Genomic DNA, 13,544 nt, shown 5'->3' with positions numbered 1-13,544 from the left:
TTCCCATATTAGGGAAGTTTTCAATATAATCTCTTCAAATATTTTCTCAGTCCCTTTCTTTTTCTCTTCTTCTTCTGTGACCCCTATAATTCGAATGTTGGTGCATTTAATGTTGTCCCAGATGTCTCTGAGAGTGTCCTCAGTTCTTTTCATTCTTTTTTCTTTATTCTGCTCTGCAGTAGTTATTTCCACTATTAATATCTTCTAGAGAATTTTTATTTCATTTATTGTGTTGTTCATCATTGTTTGTTTGCTCTTTAGTTCTTCTAGTTCCTTGTTAAACGTTTCTTTTATTTTCTCTATTCTATTTCCAAGATTTTGCATCATCTTTACTATCATTATTCTGAATTCTTTTTCAGGTAGACTGCCTATTTCCTCTTCATTTGTTAGGTCCGGTGTGTTTTTACCTTACTCCTTTATCTGCTATGTGTTTTTCTGTCTTCTCATTTTGCTTATCTTACTGTGTTTGGGGTCTCCTTTTCACAGGCTGCAGGTTCATAGTTCCCATTGTTTTTGGTGTCTGTCCCCAGTGGCTAAGGTTGGTTCAGTGGGTTGTGTGGGCTTCCTTGTGGAGGGGACTAGTGCCTGTGTTCTGGAGGATGAGGCTAGATCTTATCTTTCTGATGGGCAGGTCCACGTCTGGTGGTGTGTTTTGGGGTGTCTGTGGGCTTATTATGATTTTAGGCAGCCTCTCTGCTAATGGATGGGGTTGTGTTCCTCTCTTGCTAGTTGTTTGGCATAGGGTGTCCAGCACTGTAGCTTGCTGGTCGTTGAGTGAAGCTGGGTCTTGGCGTTGAGATGGAGATCTCTGGGAGATTTTTGCCGTTGATATTACGTGGAGCTGGGAGGTCTCTTGTGGACCAGTGTCCTGAAGTTGGCTCTCCCATCTTAGAGGCAGAGACAGCACTGACTCCTGGCTGGAGCACCAAGAGCCTTTCATCCACACGGCTCAGAATAAAAGGGAGAAAAAATAGAAAGAAAGATAGAAGATAAAATAAAATAAAGTTATTAAAATAAAAAATTATTAAGAAAAAAAATTTAAAAAGTAAGGAAAAACAAAAAATCGGACGGATAGAACCCTAGGACAAATGGTAAAAGCAAAGCTATACAGACAAAACCACACACAGAAGCATACACATACACACTTACAGAATAAGGAAAAGGGGAAAAGTAATAAATCTCGCTCTCAAAGTCCACCTCCTCAGTTTGGGATGATTTGTTGTCTATTCAGGTATTCCACAGATGCAGGGTACATCAGGTTGATTGTGGAGCTTTAATCCGCTGCTCCTGAGGCTGCTGGGAAAGATTTCCCTTTCTCTTCTTTGTTCTCACAGCTCCCGGGGTTCAGCTTTGGATTTGGCCCCGCCTCTGCGTGTAGGTCGCCTGCGCATGTCTGTTCTTCGCTCAGATAGGACGGGGTTAAAGGAGCCGCTGCTTTGGGGGCTCTGGCTCACTCAGGCCGGGGGGAGGGAGGGGTACTGATGCGGGGCGATCCTGCGACGGCAGAGGCCGGCGTGACGTTGCAGAAGCCTGAGGTGCGCCGTGTGTTCTCCCGGGGAAGTTGTCCCTGGATCACGGGACCCTGGCAGTGGTGGGCTGCACAGGCTCCCGGGAGGGTAGGTGTGAACAGTGACCTGTGCTTGCACACAGGCTTCTTGGTGGTGGCAGCAGCAGCCTTAGCGTCTCAGGCCCGTCTCTGGGGTCCGCGCTGATAGCCGCGGCTCGCGCCCTTCTCTGGAGCTCCTTTAAGCGGTGCTCTTAACCCGCTCTCCTCCCGCACCAGGAAACAAAGAGGGAAGAAAAAGTCTCTTGCGTGTTAGGCAGGTCCAGACTTTTCCCTGGACTCCCTCCCGGCTAGCTGTGGTGCACTAACCCCTTCAGGCTGTGTTCTCCCCGCCAGTCCTCTCCCTGCGATCTGACTGAAGCCGAGCCTCAGCTCCCAGCCCCGCCCGCCCCAGCGGGTGAGCAGACAAGCCTCTCGGGCTGGTGAGTGCTGGTCCGCACCGATCCTCTGTGCAGGAATCTCTCAGCTTTGCCCTCCGCACCCCTGTGGCTGCGCTCTCCTCCGTCTCTCCGAAGCTTCCCCGCCCCCCGCCCCGCCCCCCCGCAGTCTCCGCCCACCCGCGAAGGGCTTCCTAGTGTGTGGAAACTTCTCCGCCTTCACAGCTCCCTCCGAGAGGTGCAGGTCCGTCCCTATTCTTTGTCTCTGTTTTTTCTTTTGCCCTACCCAGGTACGTGGGGAAAGTCTGAGGTATTCAGCCAGCGTTCAGTAGATGTTCTGTAGGAGTTGTTCCAGATGTATATGTATTTCTGACGTATTTGTGGAGAGGGAGGTGATCTCCGCGTCTTACGCTTCCGCCATCTTGAATCTCCTCCACCTTGTATTTTTAATTGTTTTTATTTTTGAAAGGATATATGCCTGTGGAAAAGACTCCAGATGTTCAAAGGGCATACAGAAAATGTTAAGTTTCCACTTGCCTCTCTAGGACCCCAGTTTTACAATTTTCCATTTCAGGGACAACCATATTACCAGTTTCTTATGTTTCCTCCTGAAGATGTTTGGTATATGTAAGAATGTCACATGTATGTGTGTGTGAAGGGGAGTGCTTTTCCCTATTTTTCCTTTTTTAGACAGTTGGTACCATACTGTCGACACTGTACTGCTTCATGCTTTTTTCACTTCATCATATATCGTGGAGCTCGTACCACATCAGCGCCTGGAGTTCTGTCTCCTACTTTTTAACATTTATATGGGGGTGCCATGATCTATTTAACCAGTTCCCCGCTGATTAACATTTAAACTCTTTTCAGTCTTTCAGACTTAAATAATGCTGCAGCAACTTATTTTTTATGTAAGTGTATGTGCGCATGTGTAAGTATATCTACAAGATAAATCCCTAGACCTGAAATTTTTTGTCCAAAGGACACGTGCGCTTGTAACTTGGATAGATATGGCCAAATCACCTTGGGACTGTTTTGCACTCTCATTGCTGGTGTATGAGCGTACAGAGCCGGCTCTGAACGTGTCTCGGCTCTCTCTGCAGGCTGTACCAGTCAGTTAAGCTGCTCTATTCCATCGGCATCTTCTTCACGTATGCCCTCCAGTTCTACGTTCCGGCCGAGATCATCATCCCCTTCTTCGTGGCCCGTGCACCTGAGCATTGCGAGCTGGTGATAGACCTATCCGTGCGCACCATGCTGGTCTGCCTGACGTGTGAGTAGAGGACAAGATCATTGCCTTGTCTGTTTTCTTCCAGAGGGCATCGAGTCGCCAGGGCTTTCATGAGAGAGAACTTGTATCATAGTGAAATGGCCAGTGCTGTGTGAGCAGAGAACTTGAAGTGCAGTGTCAGCTTCAGAGTTGAGGCACGTCCGTGAAGGGAGTGAATTGATTATAGATGTGCTCTAAAGGACACGGGAATGGAAACGGTGCTTTATTTATAGATATGGCCTAAAATGCAATGACGATGGTCATAATTCATGCTAAACATGTGCAATTACTATGCCGTATGAAATATGGCAAAAGTTTAAAAGAGAGCCATTTAACCCATATGCATAATGAGTACTATAGGTTACTTTGATAGCAGGTGTATGTTTGTTTGTTTTTTCAAATAATTGTGTTTCCAATGTGACAGTCTATTCCTTGGATTTCATATTGAGACTGCTTGATACTATTCCAGACACTTTTGGATGTTGGTCTTAACTAAATTGTGTTTCTTAGAAAATTTCTGTTGATTAACATAGGTGTTTGACTTATCACTTTGTGTTTTATTCCTCTTCCCTGACCACACACCCAGGAGCGTGAGTTGAGAGACGAGATATCATCCTATTTGTTCTTGGTTAAAACTGGTATAAGTTCAAAAATAAAAATAAATTCTTTTTTTTTTTTGGAAGATTCTGTGAATTGATAGAATAGAGAATCCTTGAATAAATTGGTCTGTAATATCTAATTTAAATTTCTAGGCGATTTGCAGTTCCTTTCCAAATTGAATGCTTGAATCATAGATTTCTCTTCTTGGCTGTGTTTAAGTTTTTTTTTTTTTTTTGGGAAAGAAACGTCTTTCCTTATTATATTGAGACTTCCCTGGGACTTTCTTTAAATTATCCAGTCCGAGCCTCTGTCTCTGGAGTAAAGATAGTTCTATGTGATTTTTTAACTAGACCAGAATGGAATGCTTTAGGGATGAATGATGTGAATGTTGTCTAGCATGCACTCATAGTATGGAAAGTCAGAAATGAGTTTATTGGTTAACTGTTAGCAAGAGGAGGACAGGGAAGAGGCTGTCCATCCTTACCCAAGCAAACGTGGCGATCAGACTAGTGCCCATCCTGGAATGGACCTCCTCAAGCCACCTGCAGTTGTCTTCCTGATATTACTTCTAGGGCAGTGGGTGGAAGCTCAGCATCCTGGATCTGCGTGGAAAAAACTCACTGGAGCTGAGGAACTAAAGACTGTCCCTTGACCTTAATCTTGGGCAGCTCTCCTGCTGAAGATTTCTTATAGGGTGGACCTGGGTAGGACCTTGGGTACCTTGGATTCCCCAGCCCCAGAGAGCTGATGGCAACCAAGAATCTGACTTCTTGTAGCCTTTATTTGACAGCCCTTCCGGCTCTCTCCTAGACCAGCCTAGAGAAACAACCCACTGGCTGCAGGCCACTGCTGCCCCAAAGCGACTGAAAGGAAGGAATGTGATATAGCTTGCTTTTCCAGTAAATTGCCTTAAGGTGTGATAAGATAGGATGCTTAGACTCTTCTAGATTTTACTCCTGTCTCCTGCTGGCAGCTCTGGAGGCTTTGATCAAATATGTATGTTTCCTCTGTGGATGGATTAGCTCTGAGTGTTGAGGAGACAGCTTGCACGTGAAAAGCATTCATAATGTCAACTCTCAGGGCCCTGATTCTTGAATGCAAGGGGCATTGGAAGAAAGGATAGGGATAGCTCAAATAACGAGCTTTGTTTCAGAGTGGTTCCTCGAGAGAAGGTAGGTCTGTCTGGGTACAATGTGCTGTCTCTGCCGGAAGAGCTGGGGCACTGAGCTGGCCCTGACTCCTCTCACCGCCCCATTTTCTTCTCAAGCCTGGCTTAGCCTCCGCTACCATATGTCGCGCTTCCTGCCAGGTTCCTCTCTGCTGCGCCCTGCAGGAACCAGCAGTCTCTGATTCACAGACCTCATACTATCCTTAGATGCCTCTTGGTTTTCGCTTTGCTTTTCCTGGCACTGTCTGCGGGTCTCACCTCCCTTCTACAGCGTGACTCTCAAATGACATGAGCCGCTTTTGATCTTCAAGCGCATCAGGTTGTTTTTCCCTTCTTCTGTGGTCGTTTGTGACTTAGCCTTACATTGTCATCCTATTAAAGGGTGCAACCCCTTCATCTCCCAGCCCTAGGCTTCTCTTGCTTTCCCTGGAGACTGTGAAGTAATTGTGGGATTCAGGAGAGGCATTTTACTGTAGCACCAATTTAATTGCATTTATCTGAGTTCATTTGTTTTTGTTCCTCTGTACCTTCAGATCCTTTTGCAGAAGGTTAATTGGTATATGATTTTAGATCTTTGATATAACTGATTGTTTTCAATTATACCTATAAATTTTAATGGCAGCTCATTTTATTGCCATTTTGGGTATTTTCTCGTCATTTTCTCAACTTTCTCTCCTCTTCCTCACCCTCGTCCCCAAGGAAAGCAGGAGCATTTGGTCAGCCTCATTTTTTTTTCCACTTGGAATTCAACCATCTCACCACTCTTCCCCATCCACCAAAGATGGTTGTGCCTACTTTTTTAAAAAAAATAAATAAATTTATTTATTTATTTTATTTTGGCTGTGTTGGGTCTTCACTGCTGCACGCGGGCTTTCTCTAGTTGCGGCGAGTGGGGGCTACTCTTTGTTGCGGTGCACGGGCTTCTCATTGAAGTGACTTCTCTTGTTGCAGAGCTTGGACTCTGGGTGCCCGGGCTTCAGTAGTTGTGGCACACGGGCTCAGTAGTTATGGCTCATGGGCTCTAGAGTGCAGGCTCAGTAGTTGTGGCGCACGGGCTTACTTACTCTGAGGCATATGGAATCTTCCCGTACCAGGGATTGAACCCATGTGCCTTGCGTTGGCAGGCGGATTCTTAACCACTGTGCCACCAGGGAAGCCCTGTGTCTACTTTTTGATGCTTAATTTCACAGTGTTGGAGAGGAGAGGAAAAGAAAATAACACACGTCAGAGACTGGTGCTCATTTTCTTATGATTTCATGTGGGACAGTAGTTACTTCCAGTCTGTATGTTTGGACATGCAGGCTTAGCAGGCCACCTTATGTCCAGAACTTGTGTAGAAGGGGCTGGAAGAGGCTGGCTCCACCTGAGGGCAGCCGGGGCTGTACGAAGAGTAGTTTCTTTGGATTCCTTGAGTCCCTAACCTGTCCTTCAGTGGTTCGAACTGATTCTCTGTGGCATTTGCCACTTGAAACATTTTACTTCAGTTAGGTATGAGAATGTCACAAACCTGTTATTGAAGATAGAATAACAACAAAACCACCTCAATTAAGAAGCCTGTTTAGAATAGAATGTAAAACATGCCAAGCAGCCAGACCCTTTAGAGCATGAAGCTTCCAGGTCCAAACAAAGTGTTTTTTCAATGCCTTTTGGCCGTTCACACGTCTCAGTCTTGCAGCTATAAAGAAAAAGGGCAGCAGCATTAATACCTGTACACTGTGCCCCCTGTCCCCACTGCGGGGACCGTTGTAAGGCTTCAGCTTCTTCATCTGTAAGATATGAAGGGTATCCGATCGCCTCATGTCTAAAATTCTGTGATGCTGCACAACTACTTTGAGCCTGATTTTAAATTTCTACCAAAGTATTGCTCGAAAAAAGAAAGTTAATGTAAAAACACCTGAAGACTGTCTAGATCTGGAGTAAGTAAAAATGAAATTCCCAATATCCCAGTGACTTAAAATAATTTTTCTTGCATTTTATCTTCTGTGTTAATCCTCATGGGCGCTTTTTTTTTCTTTTTTAAAATTTTATTTATTTTTGGCTGCATTGGGTCTTCGTTACTTCGCGTGACCTTTCTCCAGTTGCGGTGAGTGGGGGCTACTCTTCATTGCGGTGCATGTGCTTCTCATTGCAGTGGCTTCTCTTGTTGTGGAGCACCGGCTCTGGGCGCACGGGCTTCAGTAGTTGCAGCAGGTGGGCTCAGTAGTTGTGGCTCGCAGGCTCTAGAGCACAGGCTCAGTAGTTGTGGTGCACGGGCTTAGTTGCTCTGTGGCATGTGGGATCTTCCCAGACCAGGGCTTGAACCCGTGTCCCCTGCATTGGCAGGCAGATTCTTAACCACTGCGCCACTAGGGAAGTCCGTCATGGGCGCTTTTTACAAAAAGTTGCAATTCTAGTGTACATATAACTTGGCCTTTTGCATTTTGTTTAAAATTACATCATGAATATACATATCCTTCATAAATATTTTTATGACCGCATGGTATTCCATTTTATTGATGAATTGTATTTACTAAACTATTCCTTTAATGTTGGACGTGTAAGTTGTTTCCCGTGCTTTTTGTATTATTTTTAAAATTTATACTCCCACTAAATGAAATTGTATATCCTGTCCAAGGCTGCTATTAATTTAAAGGCAGATTTCTAGCAATTTAAGAGTCCCATAGGTGGGCCTCGCCAGCGTTGATCATAATAAATAACAGTAAGCACTTCTGGACACGGGAGCTGTAAGTGTCCAAGGAATTTCTGTCAGTGCGTGTTTGTCTCTCAAGTGCTTGCTCTCCTCTTGTGCATAAGTCAGCTCTTTCTGCTGCTGGTCTACAACCACAGGCTCCAGAATCCCAATCAGCTCCTTCTCTGAACACGGCCATTGGCCTCCTGCTGCTTCAGTAGTTAAAGTTACATTCTCAGTGTTTCTTAACCCAAAGGGAAGATGTTTTGTAATATCACTGGAGCCCTCTTCACTAATCATGTGGTCTGGTTATCCTCAGGGCCCCCTTTCTGTTCATGCCGCAGCTGGGCTAATGCAGAGGTCTGGCAAGTGCCAGTTGGGAGTTTGTGGGCTTCCTCTTTGCATGCGGTGCTCTTTTCGTGGGGAAGTAGGGATAGGGTATCCCCGGTTGGCTGCTTTCTGAGATCTCAGCCTTCTTGGGTTTCTCTTTCTAGAGGGCTTTATTTTAACTCATGGAGTAAAGACATTCAGTGCTAGAAGAGGTTTTAGTTGCTCCTATATCTTTCCCAAGTACTGATTCCCGCCTATGGAATTAGTGAAAACTAGTTTGTCACATTTTGCCTTGTAGGTAAACAGATGCCTTGGCTAGTGAGCCCTCAGTTTGGGCCCCTTTCTCTTCCTCTTCCCCCAGTGTATTAGCGGGAGGCTCACTCTTCCTGCCTTCTTCCCCCATTATCTTTCTCCAATGTCAGCCTGTATTTTGGTTCAGCTAAATATCCAGTCCAGCTAGGACAGGAAGACAGTGCTCCATTTGCAACCCTGTGGCCCTGGCTTTAAAAGAAAAGTTTTTGCCCTTTTAAAAATATTTCTATTAAGGATATTTTTGCTAAACATACTTATCTTGTATATCTGTTGTAGTAAAAACAAGAACAAGTATTTAGATTGCTTTTTAAAGTCATGATGAAATGGAACATCTCCGTCCAATCTGAGAAAAGATTCTGATCTCACAAGCTTCTGTTTCTGTTTTCACTTAATTCTTATCAGAGTGGAGCACGAGTGACTTCACTTAACTCGTATCATGAAGTACCCATCTGTCCTCCGGGCTAATACGAGAGAGGGAAGGGGAGAAAGGGAAGGGAGAGGACAGACTGTCAGAGCTGGGAGGGCTGGGCAGGTCCTCTGACTTATCTCCTCCAGGGGCTCATTGCCTCTGCTAAAATCCTCCCTTCTCTTGAGTGGGCTGGAGCATCCTGGGGACCAGGAGGAATAACTCACACTCCCTTTAACGGTACAAAAGCAGGCAGGCTAGAAGCTACGTTTTTGGCCCAACCATGTGTTCTTAGAGCGGAATCCCGTCTCTCCGCTGTGCCACTCTGGAGCAGCACACGTTGCTTCCCAGTTGACAGTGAGTTGAGGGACATATCCCAGAACACATTCCTACGTGACTAAATCTACATTGCACAGTTCCTTAAAATTTCAGAGTCGAGTGTGACTTGAGTGATCATCCAGTGTTAATACAATCACCATACTTCATGGGTACGTGAACTGAGGCTCAGAATAGGAACTGATTTCCCCCCCAGGTCACACACAGCCTACTACTGAGCAGGGACGGGTGATGCTATTAGCTGACATGTATGAAGCACTTGTTATGTGTGTAGTACTCTAGGTTCTTTACGTGAATGATCTCACTTGACCATCCCTTTTTAGCAGTACGAGAGATGAGTCTTAAACAGGTTAAGAAACTGGCTGGTTAGTGGTGGATTGGAGCCTAGGTTCTGAGTCCAGACCCTTAACCACACCCAGGCTTAGGTCTGATGGCTGCCTCAGCTGTTTCCACCCCACTGCTCACCCAAACTGGAACATCTGGAGCCACCACTGTGTGGTTAAACATTAGGCAGAGAGAGACCCAGACCCCAGAGAGGGCAAGTGTCTTATTCCAGGTCACACAGCAGATCAACATTTGTTGAGCGTCAGGTTATCCATGATGAGAATGCCGTTTTGTCATCAGCCTACAGACACTTCACTTCCACCTTTCCTCCATATTCAACCCTGAAGGTTTGAGGGACATCACCAACTCTATTTAGAAGTAACTAAAGGCTGAAACAGACTATTTTTAACTTGCAGAGCAAGTTAAAAGCTTATCCTTTGTTTAGACTTTCTGAAGGCTTCAGAACAGTGAGGGTATTCATGGATAATTGCCATGGTGGTTGAATATAGAAGAAAGAAAGAGGAAGGGATTGCCCCAGGGCTATAAAACCCTGGGCAGCAGAGGCAGATCTGAGACTCATTTTCCTTGTACCCCCTTTTGTTATCCAGGCTTCAAAATCCTTGTCTGGTGTCCTCTACAAAGCAGAGAGAGGTCAGGGCTGACCTGTACCGGATTCCCTACCACATGATTGTGGTGCATCCCTGGGAAAGCTAACCTGATATCAGACTCCCCCAGTTCTTCACAGACAGGATCTTTCCGCCGATCAGCCAGATCCCCTGTTCTCCCTCCTGCTGCATGTATCATTCTGTATTTTCTTTTTTGGCTGCATTGGGTTTTCGTTGCTGTGCATGGGCTTTCTCTAGTTGCAGTGAGCGGGGCCTACTTCATTGCGGTGCGCGGGGCTTCTCACTGCGGTGGCTTCTCTTGTTGCGGAGCACAGGCTCTAGGTGCATGGGCTTCAGTAGTTGCAGCACGCAGGCTCAGTGGTTGCAACATGCGGGCCCTAGAGCGCGTGGGCTTCAGTAGTTGTGGTGCTTGGGCTCAGTAGTTGTGGCTCGCGGGCTCTAGAGCGCAGGCTCAGTAGTCATGGCACATGGGCTTAGTTGCTCTGCGGCATGTGGGATCTTCCTGGATCAGGACTCAAACCCGTGTCCCCTGCATTGGCAAGCAGATTCTTAACCACTGCACCACCAGTGAAGTCCCATTCTGTATTTTCTTGATCATCAGGTCTATGATGTGACTGCAGCAGGGGCTTAAGGTCCTGGACTCTAGTCCCAGCTCTGTCACTTTCTACCATTTGAATTCTTTGGACCTTTCCTTCCACAGGGACCATAATAATGTGGAGTTCCGTACCCGTGGAGCGGAGGGAAATTCAGCTCAGTGGATGCTTCCCAGTGCTGTCTACTAGACACTAGATGGTCTGTGTGATGGGAGTGTTCTAGGTGTGCTGTCCAGGAAAGTAGCCACTAGGCACAGGTGGCAGTTGAGTCCTTGCAATGTGGCCAGTGTGATTGGAGAACTGAATTCATTTAGATTTAGATAGCTAGTGACTGCGGCGTTATCGGACAGCACAGCTGCAGAGTGAGTGTAAGACAGGTGACGTGACCCTGCTCCTCCCCTGCTACATCCCGGCTCCCAGCATGCCTCTTCCTTTGCCGCATGGAGTGGTATTCCAGTTTAAAAGTAGGTGTTTCTCACAAAGCCTGGCCTCTAAATGCAGCCCACTGCTTTCGTCTGGTGCTCAGCCAAAGAAGCAGCGATCGATTCAGGCAATCCATCTGGAGCGTAGAAAGGCTATATGGGACTCTGGCCAATACAAGACGTTCTGGTCTCTCACCACTGTGATGCCTTCCTCAGAGCAATTTAACTACATTTCTGCTTTATGAAATGAAGTGAGAACTGAAACCCCCGTGTCTAGTGTGAGTCTCTCATAGGGATCAGTGAGGTAACAGACGTGCCCTGGATCACTGTCTCAACGCGCAGGACCTCCGGCTGGAGCCCCGCAGCGGGGAAGACAATCCATCAGAATACATTCGATGACTAACGAGTTAACAATGCACTTTCCATAAGCAACAAGATGTATACTAGTGATGAGTAATATTGACTGTATTATGTGCCTGGTGTACACCAGGACTCTAGTTAAGTGCCCGTGTAATCTCCTCTGATCATCGCAACATCTCTGTGACGTAAGAGCTTTTTGTATCCCTGTTTTGCCAACAAGAACGCTGGGAAATAGAAAGGAGCCATGTGTCACTCAAGGCAGAGCCAGGGTTCACACACAAGTGCCTAATTCCAGAGGCCATAATCCTCAATAAACCTGTGAAACATTGGCCTTCACCCCCAAGCTGGCTGGTGGTACAGGCGCTGGTGTGCTCTGCAAGCCGATGGCGTTTCCTCATGCAGCCCCCACTCATCTTTTTTTTTTTTTTAAGCCAAACACATCAGGAGCTTTTTTGTTTCAGGCAATAAATCCGGACGGCAATGGCAATTCAGTTTCTTTTTTTTTTTTTTCTTAAATTTATTTATTTATTTATTATTTTTGGCTGTGTTGGATCTTTGTTTCTGTGTGAGGGCTTTCTCCAGTTGTGGCGAGCGGGGGCAACTCTTCACTGCGGTGCGCGGGCCTCTCACTGTCGCGGCCTCTCGTTGCGGAGCACAGGCTCCAGATGCGCAGGCTCAGTAGTTGTGGCTGACGGGCCCAGTTGCTCGGTGGCATGTGGGATCCTCCCAGATCAGGACTCGAACTCGTGTCCCCTGCATTAGCAGGCAGACTCTCAACCACTGCGCCACCAGGGAGGCCCCTCTTTTTTAAAAATATTTATTTATTTATTTATTTTTGGCTGCACTGGGTCTTAGTTGCAGCACGCGTGATCTTTGGTTGTAGCATGCAGACCTCTTAGCTGCAGCATGTAGACTCCTAAGTTGCGGCATGTGGGCTCTTAGTTGCGGTATGTGGGAACTAGTTCCCTGACCAGGGATCAAACCCGGGCCCCCTGCATTGGGAGTGGAGTCTTACCCACTGGACCACCAGGGAAGTCCCCCCCATTCACCTTTATCATCAGTTGCACCTTGCTCGTGTACACCTGGGCTGAGTTTCAGGTGTGGGAGCCACTGGTTTGTCCTGGCACAGGGACGCAGCCATCATGGGGGGCCTTGCTTCTGAGGTTGGCCTACACACAGACCTGCTTCTCCTTTCCCTGTGTGAAAACGCTCTGTGCAATGGGGCTGATATGGGATCGTTCCAGAAGAAGGAGGGTTTTCTCCCCGTTTCGTTTCTTGTCATTCAAGTAGAGTGGTTTGTGTTGGAGGTACCCTCAGTGGTAAGAAGATGAGCAGTCGCTCAGGAAAGGTTCACCTCCTCTTCTGCTCTCCACTCGCTCTCCTTTGGTAGGACCGGGTTACCCTGGAATGTAATTTGGTTCCTTTTCCTCAGAAAGGTGGAAATCAAGGACTGTGGCAGGTGAAGCTGGGAAATCTGGTTTCCAGTCCCAGTTCTGCCATCCTTGCTGTGAGACCCGGGTCATGCCACATCTCCGGGCATCAGTTTTCTCATCTGTGGAATGAGAGATTGGACTGGATGATGTCTCAGCTTCCTTGGAGCTCTCCATACTATGAGAAGAACACTTGCTAAATTTGCTGAACAGTGAGGTGGTCTCTCTCAGCTCTGGGCAGTCATCAACAGGCGTGTCCTCTCTCCCACAGGCGTCTTGGCCATCCTCGTCCCTCGCCTGGACCTGGTCATCTCCCTGGTGGGCTCCGTGAGCAGCAGTGCCCTGGCCCTCATCATCCCGCCCCTCCTGGAGATCGCCACCTACTACTCAGAGGGCATGAGCCCCATCACCATCGTCAAGGACGCCCTGATCAGCCTCCTGGGCTTCGTGGGCTTTGTGGTGGGGACGTGTGTGACCCTCTACGAGCTGATCCAGCCCAGCAGCGCTCCCATCTTCGTCAACTCCACCAGTGCCTTTGTATAGCGGGCTGGGTGCGTTCCCTGCACCGGCCCACTCCGCCCTGTATGTTCCCCAGCACCTGGCCCCAGAGCCTCAGGTAGGGTCCAGGCTCTGGGGAGAGGCAAGGTTGCCATCCATGTACCCTTACCTGGCACCTGGGTTCCCTGAGCCAGATAGGGTTGAGGGCAGGTAGAGAGTCGGCAGCAGATATGTGGGAGGTACCTCTAGGGGCAGTGCCA

General features: G+C 47.3%; 1 protein-coding gene across 1 annotated transcript in view; it reads left to right on the top strand.

Moving 5' to 3' along the window:
* The window catches only part of SLC36A1 (solute carrier family 36 member 1), a gene marked incomplete at its 3' end in the record, with an annotated part of 51,989 nt that extends 38,660 nt beyond the window's left edge, over nt 1-13,329 (top strand). Inside the window, exons 10-11 of the mRNA XM_082835215.1 lie at nt 3,045-3,214; nt 13,058-13,329. Of these exons, the coding sequence (XP_082691341.1) occupies nt 3,045-3,214; nt 13,058-13,329 (442 nt within the window). The remainder of the gene's footprint in view (nt 1-3,044; nt 3,215-13,057) is intronic.
* Between the last annotated feature and the right edge of the window lie 215 nt (nt 13,330-13,544).

This window comes from Leucopleurus acutus, assembly GCF_964270905.1.
Source record: "Leucopleurus acutus genome assembly, chromosome: 3".
Classification (NCBI taxonomy): domain Eukaryota; kingdom Metazoa; phylum Chordata; class Mammalia; order Artiodactyla; family Delphinidae; genus Leucopleurus; species Leucopleurus acutus.
The sequence above is the reverse complement of the archived record's forward strand: the minus strand, read 5'-3'. Positions and strand labels throughout refer to the sequence as shown.